Source organism: Haliotis rufescens, unplaced genomic scaffold (genome assembly GCF_023055435.1).
Source record: "Haliotis rufescens isolate VD_foot unplaced genomic scaffold, xgHalRufe1.0.p SCAF_5, whole genome shotgun sequence".
In the NCBI taxonomy this organism is placed as follows: Eukaryota; Metazoa; Mollusca; class Gastropoda; order Lepetellida; family Haliotidae; genus Haliotis; species Haliotis rufescens.
This window is the reverse complement of record NW_025964223.1, coordinates 38,933,934-38,959,835: the sequence shown is the minus strand read 5'-3', so window position 1 is coordinate 38,959,835 and position 25,902 is coordinate 38,933,934. Positions and strand designations below refer to the sequence as shown.

General features: G+C 39.0%; 1 protein-coding gene across 1 annotated transcript; it reads left to right on the top strand.

Moving 5' to 3' along the window:
- Nucleotides 1–14: 14 nt before the first annotated feature.
- On the top strand, nucleotides 15–24,282 carry LOC124126386 (cytochrome P450 27C1-like). Its single transcript, XM_048384100.1, has 11 exons — nucleotides 15–164; nucleotides 2,517–2,719; nucleotides 5,847–6,069; nucleotides 11,597–11,778; nucleotides 12,547–12,751; nucleotides 13,373–13,547; nucleotides 15,267–15,433; nucleotides 16,200–16,281; nucleotides 20,204–20,416; nucleotides 21,718–22,471; nucleotides 23,006–24,282. The coding sequence occupies exons 2-10, from the start codon at nucleotides 2,536–2,538 to the stop codon at nucleotides 21,832–21,834; spliced, it is 1,548 nt and encodes a 515-aa protein (XP_048240057.1). The 5' UTR covers nucleotides 15–164; nucleotides 2,517–2,535; the 3' UTR covers nucleotides 21,835–22,471; nucleotides 23,006–24,282.
- The last annotated feature ends 1,620 nt before the right edge of the window (nucleotides 24,283–25,902 follow it).

Here is a 25,902-nt window from a genome sequence, read left to right as displayed (position 1 = left end):
ATATAGACACCTAACCTTTGATACGACGTTAAACCATTAGTTAGGGGGAACCCTCCCATCGTAACGCTCATGGTATGAAAGGGAAGCGTTAGTGCACAGGTACTTGCATCATGAAAGGACTTATGCTTACTGTGATGCGTTACACCATCTACTAAGATACTAAGGTAGGATTTACTTCATGTACATTAGTTAAAACTGTTTGCATTTGATCCTGCGCTCGTGAAAGAGAAGGGGGCAGTGGTAGTCCAGTCGCTGTGTAGTGTTGCGTCCCTTGGACGCACCAGAAACCGATGATCATGAGTTCGAATCCTGGTTTGCCCCGATTATGTTTCTAGGTCTGTCAGCACCATACTCCTGGGTTTCACTAAAGTAGCGCATGTCTGAGGCCTGCAGCACTTCGAGCTTTCCTCCCACGTTCATGGCATTTTTCCATGCGGTTTTTTTTTCCGAATTTCCAAGAAGCGAACATCTGTTTCGACTTCAGTTTATGTGTCATCAGGTGTTGTGGATTTTGTTGCAGTGTATAGTTTGTATTTACAGTCAAACACCGTTGTGTCGAACTTAAAAGCATGGTCCTTGCATATACTTCTTTATTAATTATTTTCAGTTGTGTCGAACCTCGGATAACTGGAAGTATTTACGTAGGTCCCTTCAACTTCGACACAGCGGTGTTTGAAGTATATATCAATAACATGGGTAAGAAAGTAGTTGCGGTTGGGTTTAACGATTTTCCAGGTTTGGATTGAAAAGTTTGGTATGAATATTTCTTGTCTAGCGATTTGGTGATAAATATCATGATGTGAAATGTGGCGTTTTTAACGTATTTGCTGCTGACGTAATGCATTGTCCCAAGATACAATCAAACACCGACAAGTCGCATTACGTCAGTCCGGGATGTTGTACACATGTTTTGTATGGAATACGATGAAGTACACAACTATGTTTTACAGCAGTTACAGGATTTCTCTGAAAGTGATTATAGTGAAATATGCCTTCCTGAAATTTATTGATAAATTAGTGAAATGTGACCTATATATTTATTTCATGTACTTGTTACTGACATGATGGCTGGTTCTTTCATAGCCATAGCATAACAGCTATATGTTATTGATACATGGATCGATATAGATCGATAGTAAGTTGTCCCTTTTTTTCGGCACACGTTTCATGCATAATAATTGGAAAACTAGACGATGTATCAAGGCGGTCAGAGTGACTGGTGGTCTAAGCATATCAACGATAACTCTTGCTATCGATTATTTTAAATAGGGGAGAATGAAATTTATTAATCAAGGCGATTCTGGTAACGGAATAGTCCGAATTAACGGGGTTGCGTGGTCCAGCAGGAGGGCGACGTCAGTAGAACACATTATTTAATCGAAAGCACAGACTTTGAGCTCAGTACTCCTGTGCTGGTACCGGGGTGGCACAGTTGTCTAAGGCGCCGCAATTCGCTGTCAGAGTTGCGTACCTTGGGCAAGCCAGAAACCTATGATAGTGGGTCCGAATCCCTGTTAACCCCGATTATGTTTCTAGGTTTGTCAGCACCCTACCCGTGCTGATGGGTTTCACCGAAATGGTAAATGTCTGAGACCTGCATCTCTTCGGGATTTCCTCCCACATTAAGCTGAAGGGAATACTGTCCAAAGAGACTTTAATCCAAACTCAATCACTCTCTGTGAAAATGGGCCAATGTAGGATGATTGAATATAATCAAATACAGTTAGAATTCTTGCCTAATCGGAAAGGAACGAAAACTTATTGTCATTAAACTGTACAAAACATTCCTGCATGAGACGCAATAAGCAAAACCAAGAAAGCTTTAAATGATTTGCCTTTAATGCTGAAACAGAATTTCTGCCGACTTGATAAAATCGTTTCGGCTATCAGATTCGGTTTATTCTTTTATAGCGGAAGAATAGGTTTAATTGTATGTAAGATTCTGGGACCATGTGAAGGGACTTGAAAAAGGTACGTAGATATTGTAACATCTATTCCAATAATAAAACATTTCCTTTTCATTTAGCTGGGTATATAAACACAGCTACCCATGCTGATGCTGCAACACGCGTAGAGCGGCATTGAAGGTAATATGGTTGGTCAGGAAATTTTAGGTAGGTTAAGAATGACTTGAATCAATGTTGTCTGGACTGTCAATTTATCCCAGCATAGCCCCGCTTTAAGACTTGACGGGCTTCGTTGCCTTTCTGTGTGACCTCGTCGGAATGACGTCAAATGCTGCTTTCCACTCGACAGCGCCCGATCATATCTCGTCACGCATGTTAAGTCTACCGATTTTATGAGAAAAACATGGAATTAGGTAGATATTACTTGTAGCGTGCATTAAGTCGAGATACTATGAACAACTTTTAGGACATAATGTCCTTTGTGTAACATCCTCACTCATGTCAGGACGTTTTGTGTTGTGCAGAATATACATTGTTATATACATCCGATTGTGTAAATCTTGTTATTGAAATGGAACCCCACTGTTTACAAGCATTTTTATTGCACAGAAACCATACCAACGCAAGGATGAGAAGGATGTTAAATTCAGTGGTGAGCCGATGTGGGGCACTGTTTAATCAACGCTATCACTCAACGTCAGTTATTGAGGACTTTGATATCAGGGGAGTCCGACCTTTCGAGGAAATCCCTGGTCCCGGGGGCATCTACAATACACCAATCATTGGGCCAGCCTTCCACTTTCAACCATTCTGTAAGTACATCTACCGCAACACCTTTAACTATTAAACATCAGTAGCTAGTTCAAAGTACCCCCAAAGTACCCAGATGTAAATAGTATTTGGTCTCCAGATGGTGAGGGTAGATATAAATTCACTGATGCAAGATTATTTGTACCCGGGCTGCCTTAGGTATACACGAAAAATGTAGACTGGGTATCCTTGAAGCAGTGAGTTGTTGGTGCCTACATTACGAAATTACATCCAATTCCACACCTCACCCTAAAACAACCCAACCCAACTCCTGCCGTCCCTAACGTAAGTTGGTTGCATGGGGGCCGCCTCCGTGGTCTTGTGGTAGAGCGTCCACCCAGATAGAGGAAGGGCGGGGGTCCGTTCCCCGGCCGCGGTATACCAAAAGACGTTAAAATATGGTACTTGTTGTTTCTCGGCATTAAGGGGCTAAACCAAGGACTGGTCAGCACGGAGCAATAACCTTGAACGCACCTTTAAACCCCATTTCACCTCACCTCGGTACTCTCAGGTAAAGTTACAGGTTATCGGTACATCGGTAGTGCTTTGATTTCACCTGAAACATGACTCAAGACTGAGACATGCATTCTGACATATATTTAATAAAAAGGTCATGAGTTGTCAAATATTGATACGTGAAGAAGGCTTCTTATAGTGGTTCTTACGGTACGGATTAACGCGCCTCACACAACAACGATTCAATATTGGGCCCTTTAGCGTCTTCACTAGTGCACTTGCACCTGCATAGCTCAACAGTTGACGTCAATGCAATCCAAGTCAGAATGCTGACTTGTCATTTCTTTGTAAGCACCTTATATTTGATACGTATTTCTCCTATCCTGTTATTAATGTCATACTTCATATTTCATGAAAGAAAAAAAAATGAAAACAAGTTTTTCTTTTGTGAAGCTATTTTAGTTCTCATTTGAAGCGATTATCGGAGAATGTCATTTAACAAACAAGTACATGCGAACTTCTTGACCTTTCATCAGATTGCATTCTATCATAGGAAATTTAATCTTTCGTGGTTCTTATGCACTCAGACCGCCTCCGTGATCTAGTAGTAGAGCGTCCGTCCAGAGAGTGGAAGGTCGGTGGTTCGATCCCCAAAAGACGTTGAAAGATGGTACTTGTTGTTACCCTGTCTGGCACTCGGCATTAAGGGGCTGAAACAAAGACTAGTCGGCTAGGAGTCAGTGTACTGTGTCTGAGTGCTGCATGGTATCACAATGACTCGACAATGAAAAGATACTGTTGTTTCTTGATTTCAGCAATACTTACAAATACGTACCTGCATATGCATATCTAAGAATTTTGATCTCACAATTTTACTATGAGATAACGTATACCATGTGTATGGATATAGCTGTTGATCTGATAGTGCTCTTGTTACACAGCTCCCATAAAATCTGTGTCAATATGTCTAGAGTCAAGAAAACCCCTAAACACCAAATAACATGACGTTCATTTATGATGAGATATATCAGATATCCCGAAGGGGCAAGGTTGTAGCCAGAGCTATTATCCTCACAGTTAGAAGGAATCTCGTCTCAAACGATATATGATATGTCTACTGAGACTAAAAGCTTTCTTTAAAGTGATGGAAATAGCATGGACAGTATGATAAGACGACCACGGATGTGCGTCACGGTACATGTAGGCTGAACAGTATGTATGTCATGACCGAGAATATCGTCCAGAAGGCTTTTTTTATCACAAGTGTTGCACAAGTTTTATATATGTATGCTACTTTGAAGTACAAACCTCGCACGTAGAGATATTTACCATGGAACCAACCCGCTGGTGCTTGACGTGATACTGTTGATTGTATGACATGATCTAGCCTCATATAATTTCATAAACATTTCAATTTGTGTTATAATTACAATAAACATTGAGGTTCCATAGATACATAATTACTATTATTTGTGTTTTCTGCTTTGTTGATGCAATAGAAAATGATAACAAAAGATTATTTTAGCTTTCAAACGTAAGAGTTTGTCGTTAGGCGTTTAAATGTATTCTGTGAAGTATAGTTACATAGCTCAGTGAACCTCAACAACTTCCTTTTATTCTAGCGGAAATCAAATCTGATTTGGACTTTTTCAGGGACTGTTTATCCGATGATACGACTCATCTGACTTCAACGAGTCAAGTAGTGATTGTTATTTATTCTTAAGTCGACACTATTCACGACTGTAGGTATTGATGTATATGTCTTTAATATTACTAGATGTATGCATTAATTCAAGTATCTATAGTATTCCAAAATGTGTTTATCGATTTATGTACGAGTACATATATATATAACATCCCTAGCTCTAATTATTGATTTACGCACCTATTACGTACCTGCGTACCTATACTCATTATTTGACTTATTCCAATGACGTGTTAATGATATTTCTCAATCTAGATTTTGATTTACCCATCAGTAATATTCCTGCATCTATTTTTTGATTTATATGTCAATAATATTCTTCAACCTCGTCATTGGTTATTATATGAACAGTTTTCTTAAACATCGTTACTGATTTTCTATAGATACTATTCCTAAATCTAGTTATTGATTTCAATGTCGATAAGATTCCTCAATCGAGTAATCAATCTACTTATCAATAATCGTCCTTAATATTGTTTTTTTTTCAGCATATTTATAATATTCCCAAATCTAAACTACCGGGCAAAATAAAATACACATGTTTGATGGTGGTTAAAAATGAACAAAAACATATTCGATGGTGATGCATTTGATACATGTTGTATCTTAGTTGTGTTTTTGACCTCACGTTTGCAGTGCCTCGGCAACCCAATAACGTCTTGATAACGTTTGTATTATCTTGGTCATATACACATTTTCGAGTGTATACTTTCCTTTGATGGTCCGACTTTCATTGTATTCACTCAGTCGTGACCGTTCAACGGCCGGGTACAAGTGGTAGCCCCGTAGTTAAAGCGTAGGCTCGTCACCCCAGTGCCGCAGGTTCGATTCCCTGTAAGGGTACGATAGAAGAATACAGTATGTGATATTATATGTGAACCCATTTCTGGTGTCATTCCACCTTCTTCCACCTCCTTCCCGAAAGCAGCTTTAATCCCCACTTATCCAGTCGCTCACTCTTTCAACAGCCAAACACCCCACAGAGAAAGTCCATCACCTGTTCAATGAGCTGATTGATAAGCATGGGTCGCTTGTACGGATCAAGTTAGGCAAGTGGTGCGTGCTTGTTGAGGACGCTGCCGATATTGAAGCTGTGATGAAGAACGAGGGAAGGTACCCTATGAGAGATGGTCATCTGATTCATGAACTGTACTGCGAAAATTCGGAACTCAGTAAAGGGCTCATTCTCCTGTAAGTTGATTGTTATTTTTAGGCATTACATAAATGTTGTGAAGTAAAACATGTAGTTGTGTGAAGTAAGGCATTGCATAGTTGTTGTTCAGTAAGGCATTACATAGTTGTGTGAAGCAAGGCATTGCGTAGTTGTTGTACGGTAAGGCATTGCATAGTTGTGTGAAGTAAGGCATTACATAGTTGTGTGAAGTAAGGCATTGCGTAGTTGTGTGAAGTAAGGCATTGCGTAGTTGTTGTACAGTAAGGCATTGCATAGTTGTGTGAAGTTAGGCATAACATAGTTGTTTGAAGTAAGGCATTACATAGTTGTGTGAAGCAAGGCATTGCGTAGTTGTGTGAAGTAAGACATTGCATAGTTGTTGTACAGTAAGGCATTGCATAGTTGTGTGAAGTAAGGCATTACATAGTTGTTGTACAGTAAGGCATTGCATAGTTGTTGTACAGTAAGGCATTGCATAGTTGTTGTACAGTAAGACATTGCATAGTTGTGTGAAGAAAGGCATTACATAGTTGTTGTTCAGTAAGGCATTGCATAGTTGTGTGAAGTAAGGCATTGCATAGTTGTTGTACAGTAAGGCATTGCATAGTTTTTGTGTGAAGTTAGGCATTACATAGTTGTGTGAAGTAAGGCATTACATAGTTGTGTGAAGTAAGGCATTACATAGTTGTTGTTCAGTAAGGCATTGCGAAGTTGTGTGAAGTAAAGCATTGCATAGTTGTTGTACAGTAAGGCATTACATAGTTGTTGTTCAGTAAGGCATTGCGTAGTTGTGTGAAGTAAGGCATTACATAGTTGTTGTTCAGTAAGGCATTGCGTAGTTGTGTGAAGTAAGGCATTGCATAGTTGTGTGAAGTAAGGCATTGCATAGTTGTGTGAAGTAAGGCATTGCGTAGTTGTTGTACAGTAAGACATTGCATAGTTGTGTGAAGTTAGGCATTACATAGTTGTGTGAAGTAAGGCATTACATAGTTGTGTGAAGTAAGGCATTGCGTAGTTGTTGTACAGTAAGACATTGCATAGTTGTTGTACAGTAAGGCATTGCATAGTTGTTGTACAGTAAGGCATTACATAGTTGTTGTTCAGTATGGCATTGCATAGTTGTGTGAAGTAAGGCATTGCATAGTTGTGTGAAGAAAGGCATTACATAGTTGTGTGAAGTAAGGCATTGCATAGTTGTGTGAAGTAAGGCATTGCGTAGTTGTGTGAAGTAAGGCATTACATAGTTGTTGTTCAGTAAGGCATTGCGTAGTTGTGTGAAGTAAGGCATTGCATAGTTGTGTGAAGTAAGGCATTGCATAGTTGTGTGAAGTAAGGCATTGCGTAGTTGTTGTACAGTAAGACATTGCATAGTTGTGTGAAGTTAGGCATTACATAGTTGTGTGAAGTAAGGCATTACATAGTTGTTGTTCAGTAAGGCATTACATAGTTGTGTGAAGTAAGGCATTGCATAGTTGTTGTACGGTAAGGCATTACCTAGTTGTTGTTCAGTAAGGCATTGCGTAGTTGTGTGAAGTAAGGCATTACATAGTTGTTGTTCAGTATGACATTGCGTAGTTGTGTGAAGTAAGGCATTGCATAGTTGTGTGAAGTAAGGCATTGCATAGTTGTGTGAAGTAAGGCATTGCGTAGTTGTTGTACAGTAAGGCATTGCATAGTTGTTTGAAGTTAGGCATTACATAGTTGTGTGAAGTAAGGCATTACATAGTTGTGTGAAGTAAGGCATTGCATAGTTGTTGTACAGTAAGACATTGCATAGTTGTTGTACAGTAAGGCATTGCATAGTTGTTGTACAGTAAGGCATTGCATAGTTGTTGTACAGTAAGGCATTACATAGTTGTTGTTCAGTATGGCATTGCATAGTTGTGTGAAGTAAGGCATTGCATAGTTGTGTGAAGTAAGGCATTACATAGTTGTGTGAAGTAAGGCATTGCATAGTTGTTGTACAGTAAGGCATTGCATAGTTTTTGTGTGAAGTTAGGCATTAAATAGTTGTGTGAAGTAAGGCATTACATAGTTGTGTGAAGTAAGGCATTACATAGTTGTTGTTCAGTAAGGCATTACATAGTTGTGTGAAGTAAGGCATTGCATAGTTGTTGTACGGTAAGGCATTACCTAGTTGTTGTTCAGTAAGGCATTGCGTAGTTGTGTGAAGTAAGGCATTACATAGTTGTTGTTCAGTATGACATTGCGTAGTTGTGTGAAGTAAGGCATTGCATAGTTGTGTGAAGTAAGGCATTGCATAGTTGTGTGAAGTAAGGCATTGCGTAGTTGTTGTACAGTAAGGCATTGCATAGTTGTTTGAAGTTAGGCATTACATAGTTGTGTGAAGTAAGGCATTACATAGTTGTGTGAAGTAAGGCATTGCATAGTTGTTGTACAGTAAGGCATTGCGTTGTTGTTGTGCAGTAAGGCATTACATAGTTGTGTGAAGTAAGGCATTAAATAGTTGTTGTTCAGTAAGGCATTGCATAGTTGTTGTTCAGTAAGGCATTGCGTAGTTGTTGTTCAGTAAGGCATTGCGTAGTTGTGTGAAGTAAGGCATTGCATAGTTGTTGTACAGAAAGGCATTACATAGTTGTTGTTCAGTAAGGCATTGCGTAGTTGTGTGAAGTAAGGCATTACATAGTTGTTGTTCAGTAAGGCATTGCGTAGTTGTGTGAAGTAAGGCATTGCATAGTTGTGTGAAGTAAGGCATTGCATAGTTGTGTGAAGTAAGGCATTGCGTAGTTGTTGTACAGGTAGGCATTGCATAGTTGTGTGACGTTAGGCATTACATAGTTGTGTGAAGTAAGGCATTACATAGTTGTGTGAAGTAAGGCATTGCGTAGTTGTTGTACAGTAAGACATTGCATAGTTGTTGTACAGTTAGGCATTGCATAGTTGTGTGAAGTAAGGCATTACATAGTTGTGTGAAGCAAGGCATTACATAGTTGTTGTACAGTAAGGCATTGCGTAGTTGTTGTGCAGTAAGGCAATGTATAGTTGTGTGAAGTAAGGCATTACATAGTTGTTGTTCAGTAAGGCATTGCGTAGTTGTGTGAAGTAAGGCATTGCGTAGTTGTTGTACAGTAAGGCATTGCGTAGTTGTTGTACAGTAAGGCATTGCATAGTTGTTGTACAGTAAGGCATTGCATAGTTGTTGTACAGTAAGGCATAACATAGTTTTTGTGTGAAGTAAGGCAATACATAGTTTTTGTGTGAAGTAAGGCAATACATTGTTGTTGTGTGAAGTAAGGCATAACATAGTTTTTGTGTGAAGTAAGACATAACATTGTAACATTGTTCTTGTGTGAAGTAAGGCAATACATTGTTGTTGTGTAAAGTAAGACATAACATTGTAACATTGTTCTTGTGTGAAGTAAGGCAATACATTGTTATTTTATGCAGTAAAGTATTGCATCGTTGTGTGAAGTAAGACAGAACAAAGTTGTTGGTGTGAAGTAAGGCATTAAACAGTTATTGTAAAACACTTTATTATACATTTATTTTGGCGTACGACATTACATACTTGTTGTGTGAAGTAAGACATTACATACTTGTTGTGTGAAGTAAGACATTACATACTTGTTGTGTGAAGTAAGACATTACATACTTGTTGTGTGAAGTAAGACATTACATACTTATTATGTGAAGTAAGACATTACATACTTGTTGTGTGAAGTAAAGCATTACATACTTGTTGTGTGAAGTAAAGCATTACATGGCTGTTGGTGTGAAGTAAGGCATTACATACTTGTTGTGTGAAGTAAGACATTACATACTTGTTGTGTGAAGTAAGACATTACATACTTGTTGTGTGACGTAAGACATTACATACTTGTTGTGTGAAGTAAGACATTACATACTTGTTGTGTGAAGTAAGACATTACATACTTGTTGTGTGAAGTAAGACATTACATAGCTGTTGGTGTGAAGTAAGGCATTACATACTTGTTGTGTGAAGTAAAGCATTACATACTTGTTGTGTGAAGTAAAGCATTACATAGCTGTTGGTGTGAAGTAAGGCATTACATACTTGTTGTGTGAAGTAAGACATTACATACTTGTTGTGTGAAGTAAGACATTACATAGCTGTTAGTGTGAAGTAAGGCGGTACATACTTGTTGTGTGAAGTAAGACATTACATACTTGTTGTGTGAAGTAAGGCAGTACATACTTGTTGTGTGAAGTAAGACATTACATACTTGTTGTGTGAAGTAAGGCAGTACATACTTGTTGTGTGAAGTAAGACATTACATACTTGTTTGAAGTAAGACATTACATAATTGTTGTGTGAAGTAAAGCATTACATAGCTGTTGGTGTGAAGTAAGACATTACATACTTGTTGTGTGAAGTAAGACATTACATACTTGTTGTGTGAAGTAAGACATTACATACTTGTTGTGTGAAGTAAAGCATTACATAGCTGTTGGTGTGAAGTAAGGCAGTACAAAGTTGTTGTGTTCAGTAAGTCATTAGATAGTTGTTGTGAAGTAAGGAAATACATACTTGTTGTGTGAAGTAAAGCATTACATAGCTGTTGGTGTAAAGTAAGGCAGTACAAAGTCGTTGTGGTCAGTAAGGCAGTACAAAGTCGTTGTGGTCAGTAAGTCATTAGATAGTTGTTGTGAAGTAAGGAAATAGATACTTGTTGTGAAGTATGGCATGGTTTTTGTTGCTGTAAGTAAGACATTACATACTTGTTGAGAGAAAGTAAAGCATTACATAGTTGGTTTGTGATGTAAGGCATTACATCGTTCTTGCGTAAAACAAAGCATTACATAGTTCTTGTGTGAAGTAAGGCATTGCATAGTTGTTGTGTGAAATAAAACATTAGGTAGTTGTTGTGCAATGAGAATTACATTACAATTTTTAATTTCTTGTGTTTCCATGGAAACAATTTTAAAATTCTTAAGAGTCTTTCTACTATGCATAAAGCTACTGATTGTTCATTATTGGTGCCTCAACTACACAATGCAATCTACAATCAAACAGCTGTACTCGTATTCTTTTCCTATTATTGTTTTTTTCGGATTTGCAAACACATTTACATGTACAGTAACAACGTGAACGAAGGTATCAAAAACAGGCGGGGGAGACTTCAGTTTTTATGAGTAAAAACACATTCTAATTATAAAGAATTATATGTCAAGTATGGTTTAAGTCGGAGAAAACACTCGAATCTGTTCATTCCGGACGTAGATTCAATTTATTCTCCCTTTGTCTGGGATGATGTGTAACGTAACGTTGACGTAGTGCTGATTCAAGTACGTGTGTACCGAGAATGAGTCATCATTGCGATGTGAGATTTACTCTCAGTGGGCAAGCACTATAAAATCGGTATCAGTCCGGACTAGTACAAAAGCCCCCGAACACACGTGCATGCACGTCGCTTTATAAATGCTATAATTTTGAACGCGACGTTCTACCCAGTTTCACCTCACCGAGTTTGACAGTGTGTAAGTGAATATTTCACCCTCTTCGTGTATTTTATACAACATAATAGTTTTGTTATTTTGAGGCATTTGACTCCTGTTTCACAGACAAGGTAAGGAATGGCACAACTTCCGGAGTCCTTTGAATGCGCAGATGATGCGCGTCCGATCGGCCCAGCACTTCTTGTCAATCCAGAACGAGGTTGCAGACGACCTAGTCACGCGGATAAAGCAGGACCGGTTTACTCCGCATGAAATGTCAGAGATGTTTTTTAAGTACGCTTGTGAAAGTAAGTTTTAGGTTCAGACGTTTTACTAATTACACGGTTGAGGAGTCCACCGGCCCGAAATATCCATTTGAACCAGATTCTGTGATGAAAATCCCTTCAAAATAGGCGAGGATGGGTCGAGAGATAACCCTCTAAGACGCTGATGGCAAAATTCTGGTCATATCACAAGAAATGGGATTCACAGTCTTCGGCGTGACGATCTAATTCTATATACATTACATTAGGCTACCCCATCGCTTCCATTGTTGGTGATACTTAAGAAAAAGCTTCTTAACAATTGAAGTCTGTTTTTATTATCTCCTCATGTCGGAAAGAGCCAAACCCATGGTTGTAAGAATCTACAATTATAGATCTGATTTCATAAAGTTTTGCTAGATGTGCATGGTGAATAATGATGGCTGTATGTGGACATGATCAATTGATTGATTGTTGTTTAACGCCGCATGCAGCAAAATACCAGCTATATGGCTGCGGTCTGTAAGTAATCGAGTCTGGACCAGACAATCCATTGATTGACATCATGAGTACCGATCTATGCAAAGTCAGCGAGCATGACCACCCGATCCCGTCAGTCGCCTCTTACACAAAGCATGGGTTCCTGAAGACCAATTCTCTACCCGGATTTTCACAGGTCGTCTGTTGACAATGGCATCCCGTTGTCAGCAGTTTGCCTGGCCTAGACTCGACTTATCTACAGGACTCAGGGATATTGCTGACTGCGTGGTTAACCAACAAACACATTAAACTGTGAATGTTATTCATCCACAGGCATTAGCGTCGTTGCCTTCAACAAGCGTTTAGGCTATCTGAGACGTGACGTCGACATGTACCCCGACAAGCTGCAGTCTCTGAAGGATATCCGAGACATGTTTCGCATCTTCAATGAATGTCTCTACATTCACCCGTTCGTGTTGAGAAACTTTCCCCTTAAAGTCAAGGATGACTACAAATCGGCGGTGGACAGACTTGTTCGGTAAACTCCCTTATACCCTGTAATAATACCACTGATGCAAAACTTTCTCGATAGTTGAACCTTTTTGTTACCTTTCTTCAGTGTTGTCTCTGGCTTTATTGACCGACCGCCTCCGTGGTCAAGTGGTAGAGCGTTCGCCGGACCGCCTCATACCAAAAGACTTGATTGTACTTGCAGTTACCCTGTCTGGCGCTCTGCATTAAGGGGCGTAAAGAAACACTGTGTCTGAGTGGGATATTCATGTTACACTGCGGCATGATATTTCAGTAGGCTGGCACTAAGAAGTCGGTATTAGTCCGGACTTGTACAAGCAGCTTTCCCTCCACCCTCCACGACACGACACGAAAGAGAATCGGATGTGCGCAGAGGCATAGGCTAACGAATCAACCGTAAATGTAGCTATATTAATTAATAGGGTGATACATTTCGGAGGATGTGTTTTCTAGCTGAATTGTTTAAATTAATGATTAAACTGTATGTTCTCGGTTTAAGTAAGTGCCGGTGAAACTCACGGAAAAGAAATCTATACAACTAAGTCTATAGCCGACGAATACACAACTGAATATTAACTTACAGGGGCAATGATTAACTTTCCGCGTACATGCATGCTTCTTTCGTTAGTCTGGCCAAGGACCATTATCACGGCACGCTAGAGGACATCAGACAGCGCCAAGCTGCCGGCACACTCGACCCCCAGGAGAACAACTTGATGCTGTCTCTGCTGATGTCCAACAAGCTGACAGAAGATGACATGGGAGCTATTGCCCTCGACCTGTTCAGCGGAGGAACAGATTCGGTAAGAGGACCATTTATAGAGATTCTGTTCCATTTATGTATCAAGTTCAGATTACCAAGTCGATTAATAATATAAAAAAAATAAAAAATAATAATAATAATAATAATAATAATAATAATAGAATTGTTTTGTGCACTTTTGCACACATTTATTAGTCTGATGATCCTCTTGTGAAGCGTGTTAAGACTCATGATGAAAACAAGGCATTCCATAGTTTTCTAAAACGAGCCAAGGGACATTATCTCAATGTCGGTGTTGATGTTGTTGATGGTTCTGTACTGCTGGACGGTACAGAAATGAGTGTCAACCAAGCGAAGTGCCATATCAATTCTTGGCACCTACTCTCGTCGCTGAAGAGCACTCTTCGCCAATTTCTCTGCTGCCACTGCTGTACAGTCTTGGCCCATCTCAGTTTGCGACGTCGGTGTAGAAACGTTAACATCATGCCCTTGAAAGGTCAATAGGCATGGAGACCACACAGGCGGAGTCCTTATACTGACTTGATGTCCAAGGCTGTTTGCGGATGATGACTTCACAGTTAGGAATCTGGACTTTAGGTGAAGCACCCGTAAATACCGTTCTTCCTGTGGGGTCGTGACCTTGGGTCTTCCACTCCTCGGGCTGTCTGCAGTACTGCCAGTTTGCCTGTGACGTGTGACAAGTTTGGCGATGGTGCACTTGAAGCAGCCCATGATCCAGGCAACGTGCTCCTGCGTCGCTCCCATTTGCAACATACCGATGGCTCTCTCCCTCTGCTCTGCGGTTAGTCGAGACATGTTCGTTGTTTTAAACAGTTTCATGTGATGAGAGAGTACAATCCTGCTCATGTTTTATACCTGAATTTCATACGGGTAACTTTGTGCATATGATATAGTGTTTATTGATTGAATTAACTTTTCTCGCAAATCACGTGAAGCACGTGCACTTGTTCCCAAGGGAATAGGTAAGTTGCATTCCAGCTATGTGTTCCCAACTGTTTTCGTGCTGTTTGGCACATTTGTTTCTTTTGCCGGCTTGCTTATATACACGACGTTGATTCAGGCATCCGCGAGTACAGTTGATCGTACAAAATTATGTTTCATTAGATTAATCATAACACCATTCAATTCAGATCTGATTGTTAAATTGTTTCTGTATTATTAACCCATTACCGAGACTGCCATTATTCTCCATTTAGGAGAGGCACGATAGCCCAGTCGCCAAAGGTTCCACATTTTGGTGTGCAGGGTTCCGTCCCTTAAGAGGCGCGCCAGGGAACCGTTCCACAAAGTGATCTTAGCGCTACGACTGTCGTAAGTCAGTGTTAAAGAATGGGAGTTACGACCGACCTCGCGCTAAGATCGCTTTGTGGAACGGGGCCCAGAAACGTTTGATCGTGGCTTCAACTTGACACACCGTGATATAACAGAAATACTGACATAACAGTGTAACACACACTCTCACTCCAAATAAGATATACAGGCTCCGTGGTCTTGTGGTAGAGCCTCCGCCAGGAGAGAGGAAGTTCAGGGATTCGATCCCCGGACGCGTCATACCAAAAGACGTTAAATGGTATTTGTTCTTACCCATCTTGAACGCAAGGTTAACCCGACCAAAAAGTATGTGTATTTTGAAAAGTCACATAAGTACCGGAACTAGAAATCTAACAACGATTTCAACCAATCCAATTGCAGCACACATCAAATTTGTTTTACAACTATTCTCATCTGTTCTCGGAAGACTGCCCGGATGATACAGATGCTGCTCTACGTCCTGGCCCGCCATCCCGACAAGCAGGAGAGGTTGTACCAGGAGGTGCATGACGAGCTCGGCCCCTCCGGACCCATCACTGTCTCTGCCCTCAAGAGCATGAAGTATCTCCCCGCGTGCGTGAAGGAATCGTTCAGGTAGCCGTCAGTTGTGTATGGTTTTGAATCTTGTTTTGACACACTGGCTTTGCAGACTTACATTAACAATAATGCTTCCAAGGGTACAGAATTCCTGAACGTGGTTTAAGGAAGTCTGAAAGCAGATTGGTTAGTTCAGTGAGTGAGTAATATTTATCGTAACAGACTATCACTGAGACCAAATCATGGCCTGTTGATCATGGCGTCGCATTGTGCAAAAAACCTCGTTATTGAATGTACATTTACGGCACTTCTTCAAATGATCAGGACGTCACGAATTCACTCGGGGTAGATCATTCGTGATTCCTCAAAGATCGCTGGGTAATGATCCTTCGTCTGCATCTCGGTGATTAGAATGTGCAACTTGGTATTTTAGAAAAATTAGACACGTCATTTTAGGTTAAAATCGTTGGTAAACCTGCTCACTGTTGAATCACACGTCACCGCGTCTGATAAACATATTGTTGAATGAAACGACAGGAAAGATACAAATATAGGAACCAGTGAGAATAAACTTGATGACAACTTCTTTTCATCCATAAAAATATCTTGTCTTCACTATAACCTCTGAACCACCCTAACCAGTGACCACTGAATGTAAAGAATAAAAAAACACTCCCCCAGTTTAAAGAAAAGCCAGAACCTCCCTATGGTCACCTTCCCAGTTGGTGTTTAAAATGCCGCTGTGAAGAAGCTGGACTATTGCTGACTGTTATGTTAAACAGTACCTCCATATACTCACTAAATATAGATGTGAACGTTGCAGGTTGTACCACCCTGTCCTGACGGGGACCCAACGGTATTTGCCGAGAGACATCATTCTTCAGGGATTCAGGATCCCAGCAGGGGTAGATATACTTTGTTTAAATCACAGATCTCATCTCCATTGTCACCATTGTCGTCCTCATCCTCCTCATCGTTGTCGTTGTCATCATCACCATTAACTATCACATCAACAGCAGTCGCAGAAACATCACACTCATCATCATGGTTATTGTTGTCACCAAAAGTATGCATCTGCTTGTACGTACGCTGTCTTCTTCACATGAACTCGGCTTTGTCTGTATTTCGCATGGTGTTGGAGATAGATTTGCCCTCCTTACAATGTGTAAAAATGTTGCAGAAGATAGGGATTGTCAATATTGGAGCTGTGTAATACAAAGCAGTTCAAGATACAATTTGTATGAAGAATGTAAGGGCTTATAGATCCAGAGAAGTATCTCGCCCGTTATCAGTTAAGAAACAAAGTAATTTGTTCATAGCAATCGTTAATAAAGGGAGGGGGTTGTAGGGTTGAAGATGAATACATTTTCACCTTAACATGTTATTTCTATAATGCCATAAGATATATGTATCTGTCTAAACCGTATTATCAGTTCGAAATTTGTATACTTTTAAATTGATTCTGTCTTCAAATTGTGCAGTGATGCCCTGATATATCGAAGGTATGAATGAAGACAACATTTGATAATTCTTAATGTATGCACATAATTTGATACATATATAAATAAATTAACTATGCTTCATATAAAGTGGTGTAAATGTTATGTTATTGAAAATAACTTCATAATATTTGGTCATTCGTCTGATCAATGTTATATTGTAACACATTCATTGACAAAATCCATACCCGGTAACAGAAGACAGCGACATGCCCTCAAATAGGGGTGATGTAACGACTCAATTAACAATGTCAATATCTGATGTGACCGCCATTTGCGTTGATACAGGCGAGGCAGCGGCGGCGCACTGAAGACAATGATTGAAAACAGCCTGGGGAATGTGTTCCAAATGTCAACCAAAGATTGGCCCGATTGAGCTAGCGTTACCGGCTGGTTCTGGTCCTGTCGTAGGCGTCCTTCCATCTCATCCTAAACATGTATAAGGAGAGGTCTGAATAAATAGCCGGCCATGGTAGTACAGCAATGTTAGGATGCATACGTGCAACATGTGGGCGGGCATTATCATGCTGCAACGTAACGTTACATCCCTGCTTTTGCACAAAGGTTAAAACATGATCTCGAACGATGTCGTCCCGGTTGCGTATGCCATTTAAATTGTCATTAACAGTGATAACTGATGTTCTCCTATAAGTTGTGATGCAACCATGCACATACCATTACACTTCCATCCCCTGAACTGACGACGTTGAGTAACGCACGGATCGCTAAAACGTTTTCGTGGACGCCTGTAGACAATTGCACGACCATCAGAGGGTTCGGCCAACCTTATTTTGTAAAAGACGTCAATGACAAGATGTTAACCATACCCTATTGATTATTCACCCGCGTCCCCTGTCATGCTTGTCCACCTTTAACCCTACCCCTCCTTAAAAAAATTACAATTGCTTCATTTCACAAGTTTCACAATTTACAGTTGTACTCCAGGAATATGGTAATAACATACTTCAGTTTCTCACAAGTCATTCGTGACTTCGTTTAATCAATCACCTTCCCGTAGACGAAATGAACGAATTGAGTTTCTTACCTGGCTTCAAATCATATATTGACCGTGCTAAATGGTTGATACAATCAGAAATACAGGTCATCAATTCTGTCATTGTCAGATTAATCGTACAAGGTGAATCACGATATTTTCTCTTTAAGGGTATGATCAATTTATTACAACAAACCGTTCAATCATGAATAACCGCTTACATAGAGTACTACCGACTATATCATAAAAAAAGTAATAATTAGGAAAGAAGGTGGTGCATCTGGTAACTGAGAAGTATCTATTCTCGTGCTGTTTGCAGTACAGCAATATCAGTAACCATGACAACATAACCATAACACTGGGCACAATCATTGTCCGTGACAGGTGTGTCTTTAACATATTTAAAAAATGTTTCATTTCACTCACCTGATATTATTTACCCCCATTCATTGTGTCTTTAACATATCTAAAAAATGTTTCATTTCACTCACCTGATATTATTTACCCCCATTCATTGTGTCTTTAACACAACTAAAAAATGTTTCATTTCACTCACCTGATATTATTTACCCCGATTTATTGTGTCTTTAACATATTTAAAATATGGTTCATTTCACTCACCTGATATTATTTACCCCCATTCATTGTGTCTTAAACAAATTTAAAAAATGTTTCATTTCACTCACCTGATATTATTTACCCCCATTCATTGTGTCTTTAACATATCTAAAAAATGTTTCATTACACTCACCTGATATTATTTACCCCTATTTATTGTGTCTTTAACAAATTTAAAAAATGTTTCATTTCACTCACCTGATATTATTTACCCCCATTCATTGTGTCTTTAACATATCTAAAAAATGTTTCATTTCACTCACCTGATATTATTTACCCCCATTCATTGTGTCTTTAACACAACTAAAAAATGTTTCATTTCACTCACCTGATATTATTTACCCCGATTTATTGTGTCTTTAACATATTTAAAATATGGTTCATTTCACTCACCTGATATTATTTACCCCCATTCATTGTGTCTTAAACAAATTTAAAAAATGTTTCATTTCACTCACCTGATATTATTTACCCCCATTCATTGTGTCTTTAACATATCTAAAAAATGTTTCATTACACTCACCTGATATTATTTACCCCTATTTATTGTGTCTTTAACAAATTTAAAAAATGTTTCATTTCACTCACCTGATATTATTTACCCCCATTCATTGTGTCTTTAACATATTTAAAATATGGTTCATTTCACTCACCTGATATTATTTACCCCCATTCATTGTGTCTTTAACATATCTAAAAATGTTTCATTTCACTCACCTGATATTATTTACCCCCATTCATTGTGTCTTTAACACAACTAAAAAATGGTTCATTTCACTCACCTGATATTATTTACCCCCATTCATTGTGGCTTTAACATATTTAAAAAATGGTTCATTTCACTCACCTGATATTATTTACCCCCATTCATTGTGTCTTTAACATATTTAAAAAAATGTTTCATTTCACTCACCTGATATTATTTACCCCCATTCATTGTGTCTTTAACATATTTAAAAAATGTTTCATTTCACTCACCTGATATTATTTACCCCGATTTATTGTGTCTTTAACATATTTAAAAAAATGTTTCATTACACTCACCTGATATTATTTTCCCCCATTCATTGTGTCTTTAACAAATCTAAAAAATGTTTCATTTCACTCACCTGATATTATTTACCCCCATTCATTGTGTCTTTAACATATTTAGGGGAGGCTGTGTTCTGGGTAGGCTATCACCCCCTCCCCCCTTTTTGTTACATCCAATGAAATTGTGCATGTGTATTGCTTACCATGATAACATGTTGATTGGTTGTGGAGGAAAGATAAATGGTTCACATTAAGTACTTGTGGTTTCTTTTTGTTAGTATTTGGGTGAATTTGAGAGGGAAGTTTTTCCTCATAGATGTAGCTAGGGTACGCACATAAACGCAGTGGCCGAACGAGTGAGTGAGTGAGCTGGGTTTAACGCCGCTTTAAACAGTATTCCAGTTATTTCGCGGCGTGTCAGCTTAATGTGGGAAGAAAGCCCGAAGTGATGCAGGTCTCAGATGGTTACCACTTCAGTGAGACCCACGAGCACGGGTAGTGCGCTGACAAACCTAGAAACATAATTGGGGTGAACCAGGATTCGTACCAACAATCATAGGTTTCTGGCGTGCCCAAGACGCAACTCTGCACAGCGAATCGAGGCGCCTTGCATGTTTGATATTTTGTGGAATGGCACCTATTTTATAATGTTTTGTGACGTATTATGGTGTCTAATAATTCCAGACATCTGTGATCATGATGAACCAGAAAGCCGCCAAGAATAAGAAGTATTTTCCGGAACCGGAAGTATATCTGCCTGAACGGTGGCTGCGAGACGCTAGCGGCAAGAGAGTGACCCCAATCCCACCATCCGTCTTACTTCCGTTCGGCTTCGGTCAGCGACAGTGTGTTGGGAAGAGGTTCGCCGAACAGGAAATCTACCTTGCTGTATCGAAGGTGAGTTATCTCCTTAACGATACAGATATGACTAGATGTCTCTGACTAGATGTATAGATGTGTAGGGTAAGAAGGTAGGACATAACACGCTTTATTCAGGTTTATTTTTTTTGTCGATGGCAGCAGTAATTGTATCCGTATTGCAGTTATGAGGAAACAAAACCATGTCTTGGTGTTATATCAGCCACAGCAAAATAAGGCATACAGTGTCACTATTTATTCCTGCATGCCGCAGATTATTAAAGTGAGTGAGTGAGTGAATATGGTGAGTGACGCCGCTTTTAGCATTATTCCAGCAATATCACGGCTGGGGACACCAGAAAAGAGCTTCACATATTGTACCCATGTTGGGAATCGAACCCGGGTCTTTGGCGTGACGAGTTAGCGTCTTAACCACTAGACTTCCCGATCTAAGTGAATAAACGTTACAGTGTAAACGTGTATATTCACACATATCACCAAATTTAACTAAAGTCAGTACTGTAGACCTAGATCTAGATTTGCACCATGACTATGGAATATATTTATTTTATGGAAAAATCACAATCTAGAAACGTATACAAAAGCAAGTCTAGCCAGCTCTAGCTAGTTCTATTCCACAAATCAGCTTCGGGAAAATATATTTTTAATTTTTAGAGTCAATAAGGCTATTGTGTAATATAAGATTTCATAGACTAAATGTTAGTCTAACCTAGATCATGCTGTCAATTTTTGGGACGAACTTCACCTCGGTACCAATCACTAACAGGCATATAGGTACAGCCATTATCCAAACCACACAAACAACAACACCCTCATTGATGTTATATTGGTCGAGAGAGGCAGCTGGGCTAAGTCCAAAATTGAAATTAAAAGAAATATTTTGTTCCTTTTGTATACCTATGACAATAATTATATTAGCTACGACTATGTTTCACTGAAAGTTTTATGGGCGTTTGTCATTACTTATTACTTTTGTGAAAACTGCACACTAATTACTAGATCGTGAGTTGAAAGATAAACACGGTCAGCAGTCGAATCACTCAGACATTTGTATCCATGCGCGATACATTTGAAGAAATACAAACGAAGCTTGTGAGTATTTTAAAACTTATCAACAGCCCGTTGTGAGAAAAGGAAACTAAATTGGGAGTCGGTTAGTAATTGCCAGCAAGTATTCTTTTGAGAAAGGCGAAGACATATAACACATATCCATATTCACTCGAAAAGTATAATTATTTTAGTGTCAACAAATGATGTGCTGCAAATTCACATGTGTTTTTTTCGCTTAGTACAGGTAATGGTATCACGTTATTTTGCAGATAATACAGACCTTTGAAGTATCACTTGAACCGGGCTATGAAGAGATTGATGTTCTGTATGAAATCTTCATCCGCCCCAAGGAACCGATCAGATTCGTCTTCAAGGAAAGGAAATGATTGGCCAGTACTTGCGTTCAAATTACGATTGGTTCAAATTGCAAAGCTGCTTTTGGTATGGCTTAATCTGCAACCATTTGTGTCAATTTTTAAACTAAAATGTGTAGTATCAATGAAAACATCATTGACTTGACAATTATTATATTACACTGTAAACACCGTGACTATTCAATATACATACGATACAGGTATCTTCTAGTAACACATTAAAGGACGAGGAAGGATAATGGCCAATTTATGTCAAATTAGGAAGTAACAGAGAACGTGGTGTGAAAACTATCTGACATTTTCGAATAGCTGGACAATAGTTGTTTCCTTTTTTACATGTGTTTTTTCTGACATGGAAAAATGCTTAAGTATGGCTATTATGAGTGCAAACAAATATAAAAAAACAGTTTGATCTAAACTTACTTAACTCTCCTGAAAAAGTCAAAAGTGTTATGATCAAATATCAATAAAAGACGCGTCCTGAAAACATCGAAAGCAGCCTTTTAGCCACAATAATACATTTGATGTTTTATGTAAAAAACAAAACATGCATGGCGTGAAATGACCAAGAATCTTTGCAAACATGGCCATATGTGTTTTTATAACAATATCGAAAGGTTTTACCCATCCCTTAAATTATGCAGATCATGTGGGCCAAAATGTGCCCGTATCACACATGATCCTTCTTGGAAAGTCGCTAGTCATATGAACAATACACACTTAATATACACCGAATATCATTCCCAAACTTTGTCGCATTATTCACTTTAATCTGTTTTTTAATCCTTTATTAGACATCGGTGATAGTCGTCGCTAATCCTCGACCGACGAATGGTAAGGAATCTGCCATTTCATATTTAGGTGGGGTGGTGTGGGGTGAGGGGGGGTGGGTGGGTGGGGTGGTGGTGCTGGGATTTTATCAAATATGTCATATGGATGGCAGTATAATTTATTGTTGATTGTAGCTGTGTTGCATTGTTTCTGTATATATATATACTACAGAACAACAGTATACGTTTACTTTGTCGCTAATCTTCTAACAACAAACTACATGAGTTGTCGCTAATCTCGTACTTGTGGTAGGTTGATCTTGTTGTTTATATGGTATGTTAACGTTGATATTGATGTTGATGTGCTGTTGATGTTTATGCTATTGTCAATGATGATGTTGATGCAGATGCAGATGTCAATTATGATGATGATGGTGATGATGATGATTATTATGATGACTAGGTGACGTCGATTGTGTTACTTGTCATGGAAAGAGAGTGATTTTGCTTTACTTTCTGTATTTGTTTTTGTCCTGCAAATATGGCAAATGATTTTAAACCAAAGTGATTGCATCTATCTCCAACATGCTGCCCCATGTTTGGTAATCATGGACTGAGTATTAGCATCTTCACAGTGAGGCTTTGTTAACTCCGAGAAATACAGCGAGATATCAGTAGTTCGGGACAAAGGGGACACATCGCCTTGAAAGATATTACGGACTAATGGAGTTCGACACAATGAGGTGTGATTGTGTACATGGCATAGGGACACAGAATATAGAAAACAGGAATTGGGTTCTCTGTCACTTTCGTCAACTAATATATGTAACTTGCATCATCAAATTTCGATCCCGTGAAGATGTCGTGTCAGATACGGTCCCCACTACCTCATGCTGAGCAGAATAGAATATGAGCTCAGGTTCTCTGCATTATTTATCGTTTCATACTCAGAAAAAAGCGTTCATAACGAACACCTGACGGATATGACGATCTTATTTGTTGCTCCCGGCCGTTTGATGTATTTTTGTTGAATATATATGCTTATTTCGAACTACGGTTATAACAAACAAAAATTAGTGGCCCCTTTGAGTTCGTGATTACCGTAGTTTACTGTATTCCGTGTCATGTTTCATTTTATTTATTATCGTCTGTATTTCGTCCAGCCTAAAGCGTGTGTCTGTACTATTAAGTTTTCTTTAAACAATCCTTGTTGACTTTTAAACTGATGACTCAGCTTTTATGATGAATAATGAATACTTGTATTGTACAAATATACTACTCTATTTTTCTATTCTGAGGGAGGTGGTGGGACTGAAAATGACTAATTGCTTGATACAAAAAGTGTTCAATATTGCCATCGGATCGACACATTTTCAGCTTCGGTTCAAATGAAAAAGAAGCATATTTATTATATACACGTGCAAAAGTTTCTATCCTTTGGTTCCTAATCAAATGTTGAGTAGCATATATTGGTCAATCGAAAGATATTAGCGGAAATTGTAGTGTTTTCAATCTAATGATGGTCAACATGTGAGTATTTTACACACAGTCAACTGGGCACAGATATATACCTGACTTGATAGTCTACCCAACAATCAGATTGATTTGTCGCTAAATCTCTGTGCATCGATGTTGATGTTCTCTGTAATGAAATTGTTAGCTTATTAAAGGATATGTAAAAAATGTTTCATCAACTGTTTTCGTGACTTATTTACTCCAGAACTTGAGATACAGCATACAAGCAGCTGGTTGTAAGTGCCTTAAGGATTGTGGAGTAAGTGGATTTTAACATCATTTTTCGCACGTGTGCCCTAAATCATTAATGGCGTGCTTGGAAGCCATGAAGTGTATCAAATCAGGATTCGCTCTGTGTGAATACCCGACAGATTAAAGAAAGTAGAATTGACGCGACGATGTGTAGAATCAGAACAGATATGTTTTAAGATGACGTTTAAATGTTTGTAAGGAAGAGACAGACTTGAGATCAACAGGCGGAACATCCAGGCCTCATTTGCTAGTTGAGTAACTGCTCTATATCCAAAGGATTTCAATTTTGAATTCGGAATAACAGGTTGTCGTTCTCGGGAAACGTGCAGAGCGACATTCCTTCACCAGATCACACAGAAGCTGTGTCATTTACACACAGATATAAAAAGACAACTTGAAAATTGATCTTCTGAATGGGAAACCATTGTAGGCATCTCAGAAGTACCGTTACATAACAGTCCTTTGGCGAGCTGGTCGTTATCGGGCACCATGAGTATATCTTTAATGTCCGCTGTATACAGCAATATTACAGTTACATGACGGGCCCGCAGATGATCGGACCTGGTCCATGCAAACCAGCTCACACATTGTGACCACCAGACATAACGATTATTCGCCTAATACCACATAAGTACATAGGGCCTTGGCATTCTGCTAGTCGTAAGCTACGCTGCTCGTAAACAACGTGCCTGGTCCAGTCATCAGACATCGATATAGTCTGTTCTTTCCAGAAAACACTAATACGACTAAAGAAAACATTCCGAAGGTCTTTTTTCTAACCTTATTTACGCCAAGCACACCAGTACAGTGATGTCAAGGCCATTGAAGTTGCCCTTGACATTATACACTGGAGCACGATTGTCAATACAATTTGTCTTATCTCACAAACTGAACTAAAAGAAAATTCTAACTCGCAGTTGTTAGTATTATTATTAGTAGTATAGCATTGCAATTATACACAGAGAAGAAGTATCTTCTGTATTAAGGACCTTTTCGAAAAGCTGCAAGCTGAAATATTTAGCACATGTATTCGTCAACAATGTTTGTTTGTTTGTTGTTTAACCTTATACTCAGCAATATTCGATCAACGCAATTGGGATACGATGACAATTCACCGTGCCTGACCACCCGATCCCGTTAGTCGACACTTGCGGCGAGCATGGGTTGCTGAAGACCAATTAGTCAATGATGTAGAATGACAATGGTAAGCTGTGGTAACACGTGGAACTGTTATTAAACATGTTGATCGTTTGACAGTTTATTAACTATTTCTTTCTATCTTTGAACACGGTGAATTATAAAACCTCAAATTCCCAAAAACTTTCGCTTTTTCGTCTGTTCAACCACATATTTACAATTTGCTGCCCTATTTCTTCCCAATCATCTTATACCCATGTCTCGATCACTCGCACCGTGTGTGTTTATTCCGTCGCCCTATCCTAAATATAGGTTGAACTTATGTACAAGGACACATTCCGAGCTACACGGCGCATATCCAGTGTCACATTGGGCTATTTGTGTATATCTTTGTGACAATGGCCAG

Bases quoted from the DNA above. Each gene is read 5' to 3' on its own strand.
- LOC124126386 (XM_048384100.1), top strand. From the start codon at position 2,536: ATGAGAAGGATGTTAAATTCAGTGGTGAGCCGATGTGGGGCACTGTTT. The intron at 2,720-5,846 runs GTAAGTACATCT...CTCTTTCAACAG, and splicing joins CTTCCACTTTCAACCATTCT to CCAAACACCCCACAGAGAAA. The intron at 20,417-21,717 runs GTGAGTTATCTC...GTTATTTTGCAG, and splicing joins TCTACCTTGCTGTATCGAAG to ATAATACAGACCTTTGAAGT.